Source organism: Temnothorax nylanderi, unplaced genomic scaffold (genome assembly GCF_030848795.1).
Source record: "Temnothorax nylanderi isolate EJ_2023f unplaced genomic scaffold, tnyl_v1.0 TNYL_tig0004_pilon, whole genome shotgun sequence".
Lineage (NCBI taxonomy): Eukaryota > Metazoa > Arthropoda > Insecta > Hymenoptera > Formicidae > Temnothorax > Temnothorax nylanderi.
In genome coordinates, this window is record NW_027249066.1 from 812,932 (window position 1) to 833,988 (window position 21,057).

Genomic DNA, 21,057 nt, shown 5'->3' on the forward strand with positions numbered 1-21,057 from the left:
GAAAAATGCAAATTACGATATTCTTTTCACAGTTGAACATCCATCGTTTTAAAGTCATCGCTCGCTTCGGTCTGATGCACGTGGTCGCGACGAATCTCTGCGTATGGATACGCACGCTGGTTCTGGAGAGTCTCAAGGAGATCACTCAGTATCACAAAAAACTAGGCCAGGTTGAGGCGGGGATTCTCGGTAAGCGATCTACATTAGAATTAATCGGTACCATCGTTCGAACCGCCGAAGCGATGGTACGCCAAGTTCAAGTACTCTGGCGATTACGCTGTCGACGTGCCAATATATCGATGTGCCGACATTTGCAGAGAGCATCAAGCAGCACTCGATGCGAAACGCAGGGGCCATATTGGGTACCGAGCCGCGCGACATGGCACAATTACGAGAGGCTCCTCTCACGGCCTCTTCGAGGTCGACGACCGTCGTGCCGACCAGCACGGTTGTGACAGTTGGCACTGCTCTGGGTCGCGTAATGACAACGACAGCCAGATCAATCGCGGACGCGTTCACCTCGCCGTCTCCAACGTCCACCTCGACCACCTGGACAACCCCGTCGACGACGACGCCGTCAACCACCACCTTCGCGTTGCCTAATCTGACGACCACCACAGCGACAACCCTGTCCACTATCCTGACCACGTTCACCCCATCCACCACCAGCACCACCACCACTACCACCACTACTGAGAGAATCACCACTATCCCGACTACAACGAGCACCAGCACCACCACGACTATCACGCCGTCCACTACCACATTTTGGTCGCAAATTATGGAGCTAGTGAGCGCGCCGCAAAGTGACATGGATAACCAAGTACGGATCATGTCTTATTATGTCACTGTGAATAAATGCCGTTGAAACGGTGAACGCTAGAATTAAAAGTCTTCTTCCTCTCTCTTTTAGGTACCGCAGATCTTTGATGTGAGTAACTTGACAAACAGCAGCGAGTATTGGAGCCCGAACTTGGGTATCTACGCGGAAGCTCTGACGGAGGATGGCACAGTGTTCAATTCGTGCGGACGTGTCAATATCATGGGAACCATCGTGCAGGACGCGGCGCCGTATCTATTTCCATTCATAATAGAGTACAGTTTGATCGGAGCGGCAGTGATCTACGTCATGTGGAAGCATATCGGCCGACATCCGCGTTGGCCCCATTTGGCAGAGGCTGATCTTGAACGTCGTCTGGAGGCTATGCTATCTCGAAGAGCCGTCGCTCTTGCTCATGCAGGTAACTTTCTTTCTTTTCCATATCGTGATCATTTTAATTTTGAATATACCAGGTCAAATATTTTTTTGTAGTTTTATAAATATGCATAATCTTTATTTGAGAATCGAGTTATCATAAAAGATATTACTAGGTCACACCAGAGTCGATTGCGTTGGAGCGAGCAAAGGTCTCTTCTGCGGTCTGCTTCTTCTGGTTGGTTCCCTGATATGCCTGATACTGTTCTTCGTGCTGATCCATCATCCGGAGCTCGGATTGCTCGCGATTTATCTCGCTGACGTGTCTCACTGCGTCTTAATGGCATTATCCATCATCGCCATAATCATCGGCTTCATCCGCGTGCAGAGCCTCAAGTTTAAGGCCGAGGAGCAGAGCGATCTTAATGACATCCTCCTGCGCGTCTCCGCCTTCGGTCTCTTCGTCTATGCCGTCTTCAGCGTGATCGCCGGTTCCTTGGCAGCCTTCACGCACGAGCCGAATCTGCTGGTGATGGTGACGGGATTGCTCTCGGTCGCCCAAGTCGTCCTTCAGATGCTCTTCATCGCTGATGTGTCGCGCAGGCGAGTTCACCTGCCGGAGCACGATCGCAGCAAGCCCGGCAGGCAGATAGTCACTTTCCTGTTGATCTGCAATGTGACCATGTGGGTGATCTACACTTTCGAAACCCAGAAGGTTATCGCCAATCCGGTGCAGCTTGATTTCTACGGATTCCTCGCTTGGGCCATTGTGCAGAGGATCACCCTGCCGCTGTGCATCTTCCACAGGTTCCACAGCGCCGTGACGCTGGCCGAGATCTGGAAGACTAGCTACAAGGCGCGTCTGGAGTAGACGAGCGGGGAGTCTCGTCATAGTCAATCGTCCGGAGTGGTCGTCGGTTGGAATAACGAAGGAGCGAGCACAAGCAGGTCAGGATGCTCGACGATCTCGATCACGTACATCGACTTCGGGTCTCGAAAAAAAAGGTGAAGATTGAGAAGAATGAAGGAAAGAAAGAAGAAGCGGAAAAGATCAATTGAGAAGATCGACGGACGGAAAAAAATTGGAAAAATGATGGATCAGCCGGAATAATCGAACATATACAGCGTGTCCGATACGCTCGTTGCACGAAGAAATCTTCGGATGATATTCAAGTCGTTGATAATTGTTGACAGTTCCAAGAATTCAAGTTGGGAAGTTGAAGATATATCTCGTTGAGAAACCCTTTATCGACATCTGAAGAGACGCTTCAGTGATACGCTCAAGGTCGATCTGGACATCCTCGAAGAGGAGCTATCGCGTAAAGTGGAGCCAGACATGATTGTGCCGAGTCGCAAACTATTTCTTTGTCTCCTTTTTTTACGTACGTTATATTTCTTCCTTTCTTTTTATTATGTTCTCAACATTGGTCAGTAGAGATAACAGGGAGAAGGACGGATCAATGACAACCTGGACGATCGACAAATCTTGTTAATCAGACAGGCTTTCGCCGTAACTTCGGCGTAAACGAAGCACAAAACAACAAAAATGTTTAGCGCATACGCATTTTCCTTCACCGCGTTCTCTCACCTTACACGATCTCTATATACTGCCACCAAATTTTCTACTTTTATATGTATGACGTTATATGTACCGTATATGTACCCTCGCCCCATTGTGCATTATCAAGAGCATTGTAGACAATTCGGTTCACTCGTGGGGATTTAGATTGTTCGATATTTCCTGGAATTTTTATTATTTCATTCATTATGTCGGATATGTCGGATATATCGCTGTGATATACTTTTTGTGAAAAACTTGAGTCGGCGTTGAGGCGGCGAATCTCCTTCTATTCATACATTAACGTATATGTTTAACTAAATACTTGATATTTTTATAAATCGATATTTAGCGGACGAGATTAGCCTCTAAGTTTATCGTGTTTGGTTTACGCTCTCCGATATACGTATATCTTATGAGACGTTAATTAATTCGGTAATCAGAATTCGTCGTATCAAACAATTAACTGGCTGTCGAAGCGAACGGCTTTCTACACTTTATCGAAATAATTGCGCGATCGTAAAATCGATGATCGTGAATGGTCGTGATTGTGCATTCTTCGCAGTCTAACTGACGAAATCTCAAAAGAGGCTCGACGAAGAACAGGGTAATTTCGCGGCGTTGTTCGCTTAACGAAAGCAAAAATAGAGCGACGTTTCGGTCTCGCGAAAGATCCTCTCGTTCTCGAAACACTTCACCCAAGACGCGAGTGCTTCCTCGCATTCAAGAGCGCGCAATTAGCGAGAGATCCATCCCTTCAAAAGGGATCCATTCGCACCCGTAAGATCTCTTTCATTGTTTCTCGTTGCGTGCCACAGAGTACAAAATTGTTTTGGAAATTTTTCGAATATTTTACTGTTTATCAACATTTTTTCAACATTCGCGCACTTCGAATGAACACGCCGAAGACATCGCGCGAACCTTCGTCGTATCTTCATCGCGAGCAGTTGGCACACATTTAAAGAACAACATTGAACGAAAAAGTCAATGAGGAAGGAGACCCGTGTTCGAGGCCAACACGAGCGATTGTGTACAGAGAGTATTTCGTTTCAAAACTCGTCGAGTACTGAATGGAGCATATACTCGAAAAGTTTTCGCGAATGTAAGCGGAAGTTACGTTCTATGATGCAGATTGTGTGACTAAAACGTACGTAAGAGCGGCGCGGCGCGAAGGAAGTCAATGATGACTTACGTCAAAGAGGCTTATTTTCGTCGAAAAGCGATCTCGTACGTGTTTGTCCTTTCAATTAAATATTCTCACAGACGGTACGATGTTTGAACGTCAAAGATGTCCATTATGAATGGCTTAATTCTTTGAGGGGCGACGGTGCAGCTTGTGTACTTCATGTATAAGTCACAGTATAATGTATTTAGGTGCCACGACATTTGTGCGTTTCTATGTTGGTGCGATGTGGTTTAATTTGTGAACTACAGTGCCTAAGTTTCACTCTCTAGTACTGCTTCTCTTTCGGAGATCTTGCACAAAATACGCTGACTTTCTCGGGCCCCTGAAAGAGTTAAGGAAGAGAACTTCGGGGGTGGAAAAGAAAGAACGAGATTTATAATCGGTACAGGCGAATAGAGGAGCTCGCACACCACTCACGAAATATAAGAGGTAATTATTCTCATCATTATTGATTAGTGTTTAAGCCTATCTCGAAGAGATATCGATCTTTCGCATTTACTTCGCTATTGATATCATATGTAGATCGTTGAGAAAAGATAACGTTCATCGTATAGAGACTATACTTTGTGAATTCCTCCACAATCCTTGTGAAAATACTCCCTTTCTCCTAAGAGTAAAGCACAACATTAAATTTTATTTAATAAAATTTATACTTAACGCGTAAATTTTATTAAGTAGAACTTTCTCACGCGATGAGAAAAACAATAATATACAAGACACACTCGAAATCCTGACGGAAATCATAATTATACACCAGTCGACGTCTTTAGCTTTCGAGTCTAAATATTTTAATTATTAGAAATAATATAAATAATAAGTAATGCGCTCGTGCGCGAAATGAAAAAAATGTTATTGCACCGCAAACAACTGAAGCAGTTGTTTAACAACCGTTAAGGATCGATTAAACATAATTATAATCCAAGGACGATATTATTAAAAAGTAAACACAATATAAATATATATAGATATAAATATATATATATATATATATTATGAAGACTCTTGTATTAATTTTCATGTGCGCAACTGTAGTTGGAGTGTTGCGTGCGAATGTAAATAATAATAATCACTCTTTGTCAACAAATTATTCAGCAGAGTGTCTGTGAAACGAACGTCATTAGATTGCCAATAGATTGAGGATTAAGCTTAAACAAATTTTTAATTTTTCAGCTGTTATTCTAATTAGTTACTCAAAGTATATAAGCTGATTTTCCCAGAATTATACATGTGGCAAAAAGTACATAATATGCATTTTAACTTAGAAAAAATATATATATATCAGTACAAAGATTATAAAATGCGTATGAACTTCTATAAATCAAAACATTCATGCATGTCTCATACTTCAGTCATTATAGATTTAATTAGAAAAAAAGTGTAGGTGAATCAGCTTGTATGGGCGATAATATGCAATGCTAATTAACACTAAATTGATATGTTGGTCTAAGATCACGCTAAATTGTAAATTGTGAGAACAGATTCGAGTTTGTGAAAATCGTCACAACTCTGTGAAAATTTTAATTTTTTTGCAAATATCTGTGAATCTCTTCGTTTCGTCGACACTTTGCACGATCACATCATAGAAGGGACAAAATCACGACACAACAGCATAGCGAAAGATCTCATTGCGAGAATTAAATTAATTAACAAGGCACTGCCACACCGGACCAACAAAGCCGAAACAAATGACAGAAGGAATTCTGAAAGGGAAAGAGGAAAGACACGCGCAAATGCAGAAAGAGAACCAATAATCCTTTATCAATTTCCCGTAAAGAGAAAAGCTATAAAGAAGATATATATGAAACTAAAACGTTTCCAGACCCTTCCACGTTTAAAGAGTGTGAACGAGTGCGTAGTTCCAATATACGTATGTGTGATTGGAGAGTGAGAAAAGAAAAAAAGAGAGAAAGAGAGCGAGAGAGAGAGAGAGAGAGAGAGAGAACGAGAGAGAGAGAGAGAGAGAGAGAGACGAGAGAGAGAGAGAGAGAGAGAGAGAGAGAGAGAGAGAGAGAGAGAGAGAGAGAGAGAGAGAGAGAGAGAGAGAGAGAGAGAGAGAGAGAGAGAGAGAGAACGAGAGAAAGATAGAAAAAAGGAGAAGAAGAACGGAAGAATACCTGAAACGTTTTTCTTCGGCAAACAACGTCTTTGTATACTCTACCCATGTTGTAAGGAGAAAAAAAAACCACGATTCTCTTGTATATGTACATCAATATCTCGATAGTAGCCGTAAGCCTAATTAGTGAGTCGCGGATTTGCGATAGGGCTAACGAAATGAATGCAATTGAGATTCGCCCGATTTAATTACGAATTGTGCGCGATTGCGTTAATTTAATTTTTGTTCGCAGAATCATTGGCATTACAAATTTATTGCAAATTCGCGCCATTCTATAAATTTTCATTTTCATATAAATCGCATATTTATCATATATAACTATAACAGCATTATAAATATGTTCAAATAAATCGCACGTATGGTACCCGACATTGTGTAAGCAATCAGATTTTCTTTCGTAACAGTGTATTCCAATTACGTTCCATATTTATTGAGATGATAGCATGTTCGCAGCAACTTCGTATATACTTCTATAAGTTCACCAAGTCGCGAATCCGCCAGAAACAGACGAAAAAAGGACAAGAGAGGACAATTTGCATATGCATGCGCGTGCCGGAAGCAAATCCGCGACGCATTATTATTTAACATAATGTAGTGAGTTTTCGATGTCTTCGAGTATAATTACAGTTTGTACACGTATACACGCAGTTTTAAGCAACAGAACATACACACAAACACACACACACACACACATACAACATACACGCGCGCACAAGTGGCATCACTCATGGATTTACCAGAGACACATCAAGAAGGAAGCGAGGACAATGGAAGGCACAGAACGGAAGAAGTTAACGTTTCGTCGGAACAGGCGATAATGACAGACGGAACACAAAGAAATAAAAAATAAAAATAAAATACAGTAAAAGTATAAATTACATGTTGTGGTGTAAGCAGTTCTTCGAATGTCGAGTAGCGACGAATACGTCTGTAAATTCATAAATTCGCTCATTCATCGATTCCTATTTTCCATTGTATACCGTTAAAACCAGTTTCATTGTGACCCGAGTTACATCGTTGCCGCATCATTTGTAACGATACACGATTATATTGGTTAATAAAAGTTATCTAGACGTAATGCACGTCTATTTTATTTTTATCCCAAGCTTCCCGCCCAGACAGCACCATGTCCAAAATCGGGAAATAAGACGTCTTTTAGACGTCTTTTAGGCGTCTTTTAGCCATCTTTTTCGTAAGACGTCTAAAAGATGTCTAAAAGACATCTTATGTCCCGCTTTTGGACATGTGTGCTGTATGGGTTCCTTGTTCCCTTTCTTCATGCAAGCTTCTCCATTACAATCGCATTTCAAGAAGCAAACATTTTCCAATGATGATTAAATTATATATTGTTTGTATAATCCGTATCTCTGCAGGCTTCTAAGACATTTCAATGTTTTTCACATCCGCAAATATTAAATAAATACTGTATATAATGTTTAGCAGAATTTGTAATAGCAAAGAGTTTCTAAACATATTTTAATTCGCAAACTTTTACGCGTGAATGGTCCACAAATCTAGAAAAATATTCCAATTATTATATTTATATAAAACAAAGTATATATTTTTATGTACATAGCGTACACACACACGTAAAATGCGAATCAACAGTCAATAATGACGTTCTCGTAACAGATTCATGTATCTACTGTAGATATATTGTTCCAAATATTTATTAGGACGTTATAAGTAATTCTTACATATAAAATTTAAGTTTCGAGATATTCCCAATACAATGACTTTAATAATAGAAACATATTAATATAATTTGCGAAAATAGCAGAAAATATACGTGTGCCTTGTAATGCAGTTGAATATCATATGTTCACCACGAGATGGTGGTTGTTTCTAGCCAGTCTCGAAAACACAATGTAGAGCGATGCAATCCCACTGCTTGTTTCAATGTTCAAGTTATCATTAATATATTAACACTTTGCATTTATTATTTATTTGTAACAGGATGATATCTAAACTCGCACGCAAATCGTAAGGTTTTTGTTCAGATTTAACGTACACCACGTGAATAAATCAACCCGACTGTAGGTCGGTTGAATTATTAATCGTTGCATTATTAATTTGGATCGTATCATGCTCAAGTCACCTGCGCGTACAAAGTATGTTAAGGACATCATTCAAATGAAATCTGGCACGATTCCTTGTAGGACGATATTTATCGCAGATACATTTAAAATATACCTGCGATAAATGCCAATAAAACGATAGCGACTTTCACCTGTAAACGTGCGGAAAAATTACTTTTTTAATTCATTTTTATTTATCACGCACACAAATGAAGATTTCTTTTTAACATATATTAAAATAAAAATTCAAAGTTACATTTCCGCGAATACATCCAGATGTCAGAAAACCATTATACAACTACAAAAGAATGGCTCGAGAAAGAGTTAATGTGACTACATAAAACTCGGCTTATGTAAAGAATTGCGGAACCAAATGAGCCGGACGTGAGTCAGGAACCATAATTAACAAAATATTCGACTACCATCAGCTCGAGCGGCTAGAGTATAACGCAACGGCGAGCGAGCAACGGCAACGGGAAGACGGAAGGCGCGACGTTCGAGCGGGCGAAATTACTTACAAATGAGAGGTGGAAAACGGCCGGGCCGAAAGAAAGGTACACAAATGCATATGTATGGTAGGCGCGTATCGACGTCGCCAGAAGTGTTCGTTGGCAGGCTGGCCTGGCATTGTGAACGACCGGTAAACAATTAGTCGCGCCGTATGGCGATGAATCATTATTAAAGACGACGATGACGAGCCCGACTGTCCTCAGGCGCTCCGTCGTCGTGCCGGTCATTCGAGCGGGCCTGGTTAACATGCGACATTAATTTGCGTAAGGTGTGTTTTGGGGTGCTACTTGAAAAGGCAGCAGCGGATGTGGGTGCGCAATAGAAAAGAGATGACGTACCGAGAGAGCGGGAAAGGAGAAGAAGAAGAAGAAGAAGAGCACTGGCCCCGGTGAGGCTTCGCCGGGCCTCATTTGCCTTTCAATGCGCTGCTTCCCTTCGTCTTCTTCTCATTGTGCGACACGGCCATTGTCATGCCTCCGTACACGGTGTATTACCTGTGCCTATCCATATTCGTGTCGGCGTGGGTGGCGACCGCGCACGGCAGCCGCGTTAAAAGGCGATTCCTAAAACATGTCTCAGATCGCCTGTCCGTGTCTCGCATTTTTTCAGGATGATCGCTAAAAATTATTCATCTCCGATGTTCATCGCGCGCCGTTACGACTGTCAGGTGAAATTCATGTTTACGGGTCGTTAGGTAAAATAAAGGTGACAAATAGAAGGAAATAATTGTAAGAAACTGTAACTACAGTGAGAAAAATTTGGCTGATAGATTCGTAATAGCGAACAGACGTAAAAAAAAATTCAACGCCTATACTTTTACGGTTCTATTCTGTGTTGGATAAAAATAAAAATAATTCGCGTGCTGCAGATTTTTTGAGCTATTATAGCTAACTACTTGCAAGTTTAACGCGCGCGGATGCTTCGCTACAGGATTTTTTTCCTCCAGCTATTCGCGTTTCTCGCGGGGCCGCAAAGCGGTCTTCAGCTTATTTAACTACGATCCATCATCGAGATAACAAGGCTACTGGGAATTCATCCCAAGTAATCTCGTGCTTGAAAGACCGATAACATTCTACACAGGGAGATTTCTCCTCATCAGTACGCGCGGTTGCGACGTCAAAAATCGCAAGTCTCCGGCGTGCTTCCGGATGCCTGGCGGCTTTCTACTCTAGACTCTAGACTCTAGAGGCAACGTAATAGTCCGTATAATGGCGGGACGGGTGGCGGCGGGTGCGAGTCGAGTCGAGTCGAGTCAATTCGGCTCAAGTCGAGGAAGCGAATCGACTCGGAGACGCCCCGGGCGGCTTAGCGCAGCCGTGCGAAGGTGAGAGACCACAGGCTGTTTGTACCGCTTAGGCTAATGAGGTACAGATGGCGATATTCTTGTGCGCCGTAAGGCGAATTGGAGGGCGAGACGTGAAGAAACGCGGGACACACGCACGCACGCACGAACACACACACATAAACACCGAGAATCAGCCGAATCCGGCGCACCGCGCAAGGTGGCTATATAGGAAGGCGGACGGGCGCGAGCGAAAGGGGTTGCCCTCGTTTGATCTGATCCTTATCTCGGCCAGCCGGTCGGTCCCTCGGCTACCGTCGAGGCGATCGCTATCTCGCCGATACGCACCCTCCTTTTAACCCGGTGTTACGGTGAAACCTGCGGTGGTTGAGTGCACACGCTCGCCTTTTCGGCTGGGCGCAGATGCGCCGCGGCATTGCAGTGCTTGCATACCGGCGCGGATACATCGATCCTTGTCCGATAATACGACGCCCCTACTAACTGATGTCCGGTCGTTTCACGGTGTGCGTACCGCGCGTGTGTTGTACGACACGATAAGCGAGCGCTAAGATTTGCCGCGCGTTAGTAACGGCAAGGAAAGCCTTCGAGACAACCGCCTATCGCACCTTTCACACTGTTAATTTAAAGTATTTCACGCTATCGCGGTTTATGTCGCAATAATAGAGAGGAAGAGGCGAAGAGTAAAGTATTTATTAATTACTTGCTTTATATCGGTTCGTCACAAATACTTAGATGTATTCGATTTTTCGACTAATCTCACTGTCTTTTTCAATAAATATATATTGGTTCTCGAACTTGCAGACTCTCGACGAAGAAAAATTTTTGTCGCGGCGCGAAGGTCCAAATATATAGACGTAATGTAGAAATGCGTAGGGCGAGTTGAAGGGACGCGGACGGCTGAAATGAGAGCTGGCTGGAGCGGACAGTCGCGATTTCACACCGCGGCCGTGATCCGTGATTTCACGGCAGCTGCTCGCGCGGCAGGAAGTGAGACATCATACGTGTGCGCTGGCACTAACTTTCTTGCATAATGTGAAATCGGGGACGGGCCGCTCGTCTTTAAGAACCGACAATCGCCAAAGAACAATGAAACGATGAATCTTCTTCGGCAGCCGGCTCGGTTGGCGTACGGAGTACCTAGATCACAAACTGGCGCTTTCAAGGATAAAGAAGATTATTTTCTACGAAAAACGAAGTATTCTTTTACATAGATTCAATATCAAATCACCGGCGTGTGAAGTAAATCGAAAATATGTATATTCTTCTCGACATTGAAAAATATAAACGAAAAAAAATTGCTGGAGACAAATTGATATAAATATATGAAAAAATTAACGACAAAATTGTGTTTTTTAGCTACTTAAGCTTTAAGATAATAGGCTTCTTAATCTTTCGCTTACTTATTTTGTGATTAATTACTTATTTTGAATATTAAAAGCACTGTTTTAAATGCTTTCAATATTCAAAATAAGTAATTAATCACTAGCCAAATAATCACTTACAGTATTCAATTTCTATAAGGGTTAGACTTATTGTTAAATATTGGGATCACATCAGAAGATATGTTATGTACATTAGTTAAAATTTTTAGAGAATTGATGGCCAGAAAAATGTAAAATTCGATCGTAATCATGGATTGCATGGCATGCGCATATATATACATATATGTCACAGCCTCTTCGCAGGTAAGTCAAAGGCGATAATAGCCTCGGTTGTTGTTTGCACTCCTTCTAAAGGGGGAAAGGGCTTCCGTTTAGGGGCGGAATAAGTGCATCCTTAATTACCTTCTGGCTCGGACCGATAAAAGGATAATAGGCGCATCTTCCCTCTATTTCCGCCGGCCGGTTGCCACGCTCCCGTCTACGGATCCCAACTTTTTAATAGTCGTCATTACGGGCTTTCTCGATATAGACTCGGGCGCCGGAGATGTAATCCGTGGGCATCAAACTGGAACGCGTTCGCGTTCGGTATAATGCGGACAGGATGCTAATTTGATTATTAGTCGGATTGCGGCAGTTACGAATCGCAGAACTGCTAAATTGCGGTAATCACCGTTTCCCGACAGCGCGAGCTTTCTTATCGCGGGAAACGCCGCGCATCGCAATTATACAAACGTTTATATATAAGAACAGAGTAAGTACATCTCGAATTCGAGTGGCACTCGGGGAAATGAGACGAGGGTATCGAAGCGTCGATCGAATTAATGCTTTTTATTCGTCCGTTCGATATACGCGGGCGCGCGGGCATGAGAACTTAAGAACGGAAATCGCAGAAACAATATTCTCGTTGGCGTGCAACAACGTCTACATGAATAAAATCTCTGTGTAATTGTAGATTAATGAGAAATAACACAATATACAATATGAAAATATTATGAATATTTCTATGCTCATATATCCCAACGAGACTTTTTGCGGGCACGAAACGACGTAGGTGGGTACATAAAGTAGGTGGACTGCACACTTATCCGCAACCCCGCACGAGCGTGGCGGCGCAGGCTCGTACTTACGTTAAATTACGGGTAGGCACGCGTGCAAGTACCATTAGTTTTCTCTCGTGCGTATGCCGCCATGACTGGGCAAGGCATCGGCGCGGCGTTTCATACGTTTATGCAAATATTATACGGCTCAGAAGAGCGCCGCAATGACCGACGCGGTTGCTGAGCGTGCGGCGATAGCTGTGCGAAAAATCACGAGTATACGACAGTCGCGCTCGCCGGCAAAAGTCCGATTACGCTCGTTAACGGCACGAATGGCGTTTTCCCAAGCTGTTCGAGTCACACGGGAAGTATAATGACATTTGTATTTCTCTAGCTTTTTTTAACTTTTGTTTTAAGTCTCTGTATGAGACGAACTGATTCTTAAATATTTTAAGCCTTCATCCACTGAAAAACTAATTTCACTTTTCTATCGAACGATATAGGTCTATTGATTCAATCGCGTATTTTTATCAAATATTCTGCAATTTAGCAATCACTTTGTTAAACGAAATTAGGCAAACCATAGAAATTCTTGAATTCTTCTTCCGACAACGAGAAAGTTAAAGGGCCAAAAGTCTATATAGAAACGCACGCACCGCGAATGTACTCTTGCAGAATGTGCATCCGCAGTTTCTCGCGAGTTTCGTGGCCTATCGATCTTCTCACGCTTTCTCCTCTTGCGGTCTAGGGAAGACGAGGGAGATGCCGGTAGCTGCGAGGGAGAAAGAAAGAAAGATAAAGGGAGATCGTAAAACCGCACCAGATCGACAGAGAAGGCCGATCGGCCGAGAGACAGGAGCGACGAGGAAGAGCACTCCACCGTCGGCGTCAGTGGATGTAGAATCGAGGAGGGCGAGGCGGCGCGGCGAGGGAGAAGAATTGAAAGAAGTTATGAAAATAAGGCGAAGCCGGAAGGGGGCGTACGATATGCGCATGCGACGATCGACACGCAAGACAGGCGCTCTAATTTTAGATCTTGTCACTCTGACGCCAGCTGGCGTGTCCCTCCCCGCCTATTACACGCGTTTACGCACACACTAGCTGACGAGCGCAGCGCAAAGCACGCACCGCGCCGCGCCGCGCCGCGCCGCGCCGAGCTGCCCGGCGCAGCGCGCTGCACGCTGCACGCATCCGACGTGACTGCACGTCACGATCATGCACCAACCAGCCTCACGCACGGATGCGATGCGAAACGCGCGAGAGATGGATGCTTACCCGGCTATTACGCGCGAGTCCACGATATCCTCGGCGAGCCGTACGAGAAACCGCATCGTGATCCCGCGATCATCTCCATATGTCTACCAGACGTGCCTCCGTTTGGTTCCGACTGGTTCCGGAACCGGGAACGATCGTTTAACTTTTCGAAACTTTGAAGGGAGAAGATGAGAACTTACATCCTTGCTCGATGCGTTTTGTATGACTTGTAATGAAAAACTCTTTGTATGAATTCTGATGATGTATTCGGAAATCGCGTATTACACTTCGATTGCGAATCATGAAACAACACTTGTCGTGAAAGAGTCACAAGACAGACAGGGGTTAAGGCTTAAGGCAAGTGAGGGCAAGTGTATCGCTCCGTCCTTCGATTTAGACGAAGTAAACATTAATCCGCCACAAGTCGTTTAAACGCTAATTGCAAATCAAACAAGGAACTTGACATCTTCGATGAAATAATTACGCGGTAACGGTAGAAGAGAAAATATAGGATTTCCATCTATGTGAGACATTAAAATAATTACTATTATTACACATCACGGTGGCAGGCTGTTGCAATAAGAAGTCCCGGATTGATCTAAAAGTCTGCGCAATTTACCGGTATGCACGGAATTTTTCTTCCCTGTCGAGGAAGTGCGCGTGTCTATGATTGCCAGTTGAACACGCGGGTTTAACGTCATCCGTTTTGCCGTGAGAAGTGTCGTGAGTCGTGATACAAGTATAATTCATTTCTATAAATCGCGCATTTCCTCGTAGCGACATGTTGGTAAACACGTACGTCCTAATTTGATATAATAATTAACATCTAAACATATAATGCGAAGATAAAGATAATCGTAATTGATAACATACAGCTACTATTTTTCCGATGTAACTGCCGATTTACTTTACTGAAGTTGATTATTATTCTCTTTTCTTCTAATTTTAATCACCTCACTCAATTTTGCTTAATTTCTTGTACAAATAAAAATTTTCTGTTCCCGCGAAGCTTAATGTGTTCTTTATTACTTACTTAGAAAATGCACAGGTAGTCATTAAAAAAAAAAAGGATCTTGTAATTCACGCCTAACGCTTAACGCGTGCACCTGTCGCGAGTCCGGTCCCGGCTTGGCGGAGCGAGCTCAATCTTCCGTATCCGGGAAAGCGTGTCGAGCCGCGTGCAAAGTTCTTACGCAAATCGTAAACGGGCCGCGAGGAGAAAGACCGAATGAATGACAAAGAGGAAGACGAAGCGAGCGCGCCGAAGAAAAGGCCCGTAATTTCCGAGGTGGCATCGCGGTGGCGATGCACATCAGGCTGGGTCAGCTCGATCGCGATAAATTGCGCGGGCTGTGCAAAACGGGGGAGAGAAGCCGGGGCATCGTACTCCGCGGATGTATCTTGCACGAGCGCGGCGTGTATCTAACGGGCGCGCTGATGAGGGAACGGAGGGATGGATGATATCTTCGCGCTCTAGGGTTCCGTGGCAATCGCGAATGGAAAGAAGGCGCACTCATTGGACCTTCACTTCCTCTCATTGTTCTCTATCGTCTCCTTTCCTCCGCGCTGCCGCGAAGGCAGCTTTCTCAGCTCGCCTTAATTCGCCCGGCGTATTCAGAGAAGGTGAAGGAGGAGGAGGAAGAGGAGGTGGGACCTCGATGGTAACAGTGTAACATCCGATTAGCTCATTATGCACAAAGATCGACGTTGATAAATTCGACGCTTCGGCCGCTCGAAATACGCGGTTGCGGGCAATTCCGCTAGTCGCTTCGCGTTACGCTATCCAACACGCTTCCGACAGATATTCCGTGAGATGAAACGATATCGATTATTTCTTGTAGCCTAGCGGTATCGTCGCTAACTACGAAGTGACACTAATAATGAGCTTCCGGGGACACTAATAATTGGTTTCCGTTAGAAGCACCCTAGGATATCGTTTTCATCAAGCGACCAACAAAATTCGCGCAATCTTTTTTTTTTTTATCGAAAGTAAAACGCTATTAAAGTTTAGTATGTGTTTTCAATGCAATTAACAATTTCCAATTATTATTTTAAATATTGATCAAAACTACACGGTTCTTTCTAGCTGTACTGGAAATGATATACGAATTAATAAAAAAATTAGTGTTAAGCGTATTTTCACATACCTACATAGTATTTTTCACATGTATAAGTCAATTTTTTTGTCTGATGTTTTGCGAGGCATCCAAGTCATAATAATTAATGGACTGTTAAGTTTTTATTGAGGATAGCCCGTAAGAATAACAGGTGTATACAATATGCAAGTATGGTTGTTAACGATCCAAGGTTTTTCTGATATGACACCAGGTGCATACTCTCAGGTGGCAAAAACCAGGTGAATCAAGGCTACGCGTGAAAGTTCACAAAACCAGATTGTTTAATTGTAAGCAATGACTATATTAATTTACGCATTAATTCAACAATAGCTATAGGACCTTTTATTCGTATTCAAAAAGGATCCAAAATTAATAAAATTAGCTCCTTGCATTTTCGTTAGATGAGCAAATATCTCGTGCGTGTACGTGTGCTATAAAGATCAGCTATTTATTTTCGATCGACAATATATTCGCGATGATCAAGAAATATATAGGGCAAAACGAGTTTCGTATGCATTCCTAGAAATCTTGGGGGAACAATCGACACGGCGCATCGATCCGCACATTCTCAGGAGTCAGGCGTTCGTAGCCGCCCACCGCTTAGAAAGGTCATAAAGAGAAAGAGAGAAAAAGAAAAGAAGCCCCTGCGTACGATACAATGTCCGATTATCTCGCGATGCGAAGATCCCGTCGATAAATTCGCGAAGCATCAAGCGCCGGGCGCTGCGCTGCCGAGAATACGCCGCAGCTGGTTATACGCGCGCAAATCGCCTCGTACGTAAGATCGCGATCTCTCGCCACCGTCTTAACGGTAACATCTGGCCGCGGTTTCGGCACTTAGCGTCAACCCGAGGACCGCAGATATTTCGATGATGCGTGTTTGTCGGTAGGCAGGCATTCATTCGGCAGGTGGTGACCTACCTGTCTGCCCGCAGGCCGGATGCGGAGGTGGAGAGATTCGGCGCTAGGAGATTCGGCCGTACCGACGAGGCGATACGTCATCGTCGGGTTATCCTTTATCGGAAGGGAGTCAAATTACAGGTTTTCGGCCTTATATTTTTATGATTTCCTCGGATGGCCACGCGTGATAAAAATGACCGGCGGATAAGAAACGTGAAAGGTGTACAATCTTCGGTCGTATAGAAATTGTAACCGTCATCACAATTGACCGGATACAAGCGTGCGAACAATGGGGAAGTTTCGTAATTCTGTAATGAAATTTGCTGGGGAGTGTTATGTGAAAAATTCTCACAGTTATTGATCTGTTGCTTTTCAGTTTTCACTTTTCGACGACATATTGTTTTGTTTAACTCTAAACTTGACAAATAGATAATAAGATCAATACTGTTTATGATCTGTAACATCCGGGGATTAGTCTTAATTTCTTACCGATGCCATTCATTATTCACGTTGATCGTATGAAAGTTGTAACGCCGATTGTCAGAGGGATTATCCTCGTGTTACTTCCTGGGATTATCTCTGAACGGGTAGTTTGTAACGAGAAAGACGCGATGAGACACTTGGCAATTAGCCATACTGAATCGTCTTCTCTCGCTATGCGAAGAGACATTCGGAATTTTAATAACTTCATAAATATGCTAAAGGAAGTCATTATTAGATAATGCCTAACATTTGAAGCTAAAATTTTATTAATAATGTAGCAAGTTTACTGAACACATTGAACGCATATCGATTATTTTATATATATATATATATATATATATATATATATTAAGTTCCTTTTTTAAAATAAATATTACTAATATTACAACGAATATGAAACTTCCGTGTATACATCGCAATGTATATTTTTTTATCGGTAATATTATTTCGTCCTGCAAGATGGTTTTTTTCGCATAATAGAATTAAAGCGGAAAGGTATTTAAAAAAAAGATGCCGCGGCAAATATATCTCTCTTAACAGGCGAGAGCCCCTGATTATACCTAACTCAGGTTTAAGTTTCATTTCTCCACAACCGCGGCATCTTTGATCCGCTATCAATGGATCTTCTATAAAACGTATCCTGACTACTGTAGAACGCTGTCGAGAAATTTGAGTACCTTGAAACGCATCTAGCGGATCTGCGATGTATCATCTTTTTAACTCTTAAACATTGGCGCGAATTTTCATAGCAATAATATCACATATTTTAATTATTAAGTATTAAATTTATTTATGTTAAAAGGAAAATTCTGTTTACCTCAACGTTTCCATATTCTATCATTTATCCTTGATACCGATACTTAACGATTAAAAATAAAAATTTTACAATGCTACAGCTTTGCCAATTTATATTTCTTCTTGCTCTTACATATCGTTCATCGAATTACTCTGCAGCAAACATTATCTAATCGCAATTAATCGGATTAAATTTTTATTATCACTGGTCGTGAATATTTTTAGTCCGTCCTGTTTATCGGCACTATTCGTCATGGTGCACGCAAGCTGCGCAATTGCATAAATAATCACGATTGACGTATGTAATGCAGCCGTTAAGACATATTATTTAAAGCTGCATTTTTGTCTCATGCGCGATGTTGATAAGCTAGATCAAAGAGTAAAAAAAAATTATAAGTCAAACCCAATTTAAACAATTTCGCTTCTTCGACACAAATAATATTTGATTAATATTATCAAGTTAACATTTTACAAGACATATGGGAATATTGCGTGCGGGCAAACTTTCGTTAAACAGGTCACTACGACGCAAAGATGCATATTAAAGATCGAGCAATATTACTTATAAACAGAAATGCAAATGCGAGATTGTCCATGAGAGAAATTTTCAAAAATACGGCAAATAACTAAAGCAAAATTTATCATGTAATATAGGAATTAGAAATATATAGAGTTCCCTCCCGAATTCTGTTGCGAATAGATAGCTTGAAGTTTAATTATACGATAGATCAAAGAGAATCACCGTTATAGAGAATCTCCGCACCGGCACACGTTGCACGCATCATCTTCGCCCAAAAAAGAATACCGTTTATGGACGACGCGCGCTCAAACACGCGGCGTTGTTACGTAATAATACGTTCGGCCGCGACCAACAATTACGGGCTTGACCAATTCGCAGATTAAACAGGCGATTCGATCGAATTGGCGAGTCAGTCGGGCGCGCGTATTACGTGCGGAACGGCCTTTCCGTTGCGCGAGAGCGCATACGGCGGCGGCACGCACCGGATACGCGGCGGAGGCGCCGCAATGAGAATTCATGAATTAAAGGCTTGCTCGCTCGCTCGCGCGCCATGTGCCCCGAGGGCTAACTCGCGGTCTCAAGAATCCCGACGGTGTGGCCCACCTGTTTTGTCCACCCGCCCGGCCCGTCTGCGCTCCTGTTGCGCCCCAGTTGGCACAGGTGTTCATTTAACTCGACTTCAGGTTTCTCTCCCGCCGTCTCCAGCCGTCTCTTTTTGTCTCTTGGCAGCGCGCGTCCTGTCTCTTCATTACAATCGAAGCGCCACCGAGAGTGAGCGCGCGAGCGAGAAGGGGATAGAGAAATAGAGGACAGCAGAAAGAATGAGTTAAGAGGACCCGGGTGAAATTGATAGATGGATAAAAAAAAGAAAAGCAGGACAGATGGACAAACGAATGCATACATAAATGAAATACTACGTAACTACCGAAACGGATCAAACCACATGGGGCACCTGTCACCTTTGTAGTTTCTTTTCAATTCAAAATCAATTTTCAAAATGTCAGATATCATTATATAACTGAGCATTATATAATTTTTTTAACATTTGTTCAAAGTGGAATATCTACATTAAATTCATTAAAGCTTTAATTGTTCTGTCGTATATATGTTCTATTTATAAATTTTAGTTCACAAAAAGTTCTTTATTTTCAGTCGACTAATTATTGGGACATTCTATCTTTTCAATTTTGTTTGTAGTACATACGCTGCGATTATTATCGATGAGTCTCACGCATGAAATACATATTCCACCTAATGAAACAACGACGCACCGTAAATCCAAGTGTGTTATTTCTACACGCATAAACGTTTAAAAATGACACATTTGACTGAAGCTAGTTTTACATGTTTTGTTGCGTGTTAAATAACACGTTTAATCGTATTAAATTAAAAGTTAATATGTCAACCGTGTTAAATGACGTGATTTAAAATGGCAAGAAATGTGTAAGAAGAGGTTCAGTTAAAATAACACACTTGGAGTTGCAGTGCGTATGTACATCGAACAATCGGACATAACAACGATATTTGGGTATGCGAATACGCGAGCGCGTAGATAAGAATAACGGACAGAACAGAGATGATACATTCCGATCCAAATAAATGTCGTTCTACAAGAGCAAGGGATAAGTGCGTGTAACAGACGTTTGATAATTAAATGCAATCAACCGACGACAGGATGTGGCGCGAACTGATTCAGCATGGCCGCGTGGCTTTTTTCATGCCTACTCGTTCGTTTCAATGTGTGTAATCTGGAGGTGTCCGACGCGGTTGAATAAGCTAATCGTATGATGGACACCGATCAGGAAACGCGACGGCGCGACCTTCGTTTTCCAGGATATTATTTCCTTCGCGGGAATCACTGCGCAAACACGATCGAGTCACGAATGACCCTCGCATCGGCGAACTGTACACGATGTGGAGTCTCCGAGAACTCCATATATTTCGCAAATCATAAATTAGAAATAATATGACGATATAAATGAACAAAAACATTTTTTTACTTTATCGTCATTCTCCTCAATAATTGTGATAGATGTGTTTTAATAAGACTTATGTGTTTTAATAGGACTGGCTACCTTCGTCTGTATTTCCCTACCATCAATACAGGCGACTCTATAGGCTCCTGTTTAAATTAACCGATATTATTCCGTTAACGACGCGAATAGTTTGTTTGGACATACCGATGCATGGCCCTCGAAGAAAGGGAACCATGGGCGAGACATCGATCGCCACCTTTACAAAAAGAATCAACAGCGGGTGGAATTGATCAGCTACCGTGTTCCTGCATCTGCTCCTCCTTAGTCAGCCTTTATTATAAGTTAGGAATACAAAAAGTTGCTTCACGCACATTAGTTCCGCGTATCCGATCTTCACGGTGCATATATTGACGAGCGATAACGATCCGATCCAGCCTCGTTTCAGAAAACCTAACTATCCCTTTTATGTCCCATCGAAATATTCACCGAGAAAACTATTTCAACTATCTCGTGTATTTTTAAAACGCGAAGAAACCTTGCAAAATTAGAGCTTAATTTATTTAAAAAATATTTGTTATATTAGAAAAATAAACCATGTTTTGCAGATGATTATAAATATCGAAATAGAAATGTCATACAGTAAAACAAGA

General features: G+C 42.5%; 1 protein-coding gene and 1 long non-coding RNA gene across 7 annotated transcripts in view; one reads left to right on the forward strand and one right to left on the reverse strand.

Annotated features, from left to right (window-relative positions):
* Positions 1–7,130, forward strand: part of Otopla (Otopetrin-like a) — a 31,787-nt gene extending 24,657 nt beyond the window's left edge. For all 6 annotated transcript variants that reach the window (XM_071707626.1, XM_071707641.1, XM_071707632.1 and 3 more), the window contains 4 exons: positions 33–189; positions 318–823; positions 914–1,241; positions 1,372–7,130. In XM_071707626.1, the coding sequence (XP_071563727.1) occupies positions 33–189; positions 318–823; positions 914–1,241; positions 1,372–2,066 (1,686 nt within the window). In that variant the 3' untranslated portion in view covers positions 2,067–7,130. The remainder of the gene's footprint in view (positions 1–32; positions 190–317; positions 824–913; positions 1,242–1,371) is intronic.
* LOC139773395 (uncharacterized) overlaps positions 1–21,057 on the reverse strand; it is a 129,660-nt gene that overhangs the window by 50,222 nt on the left and 58,381 nt on the right. The window lies entirely within an intron of this gene.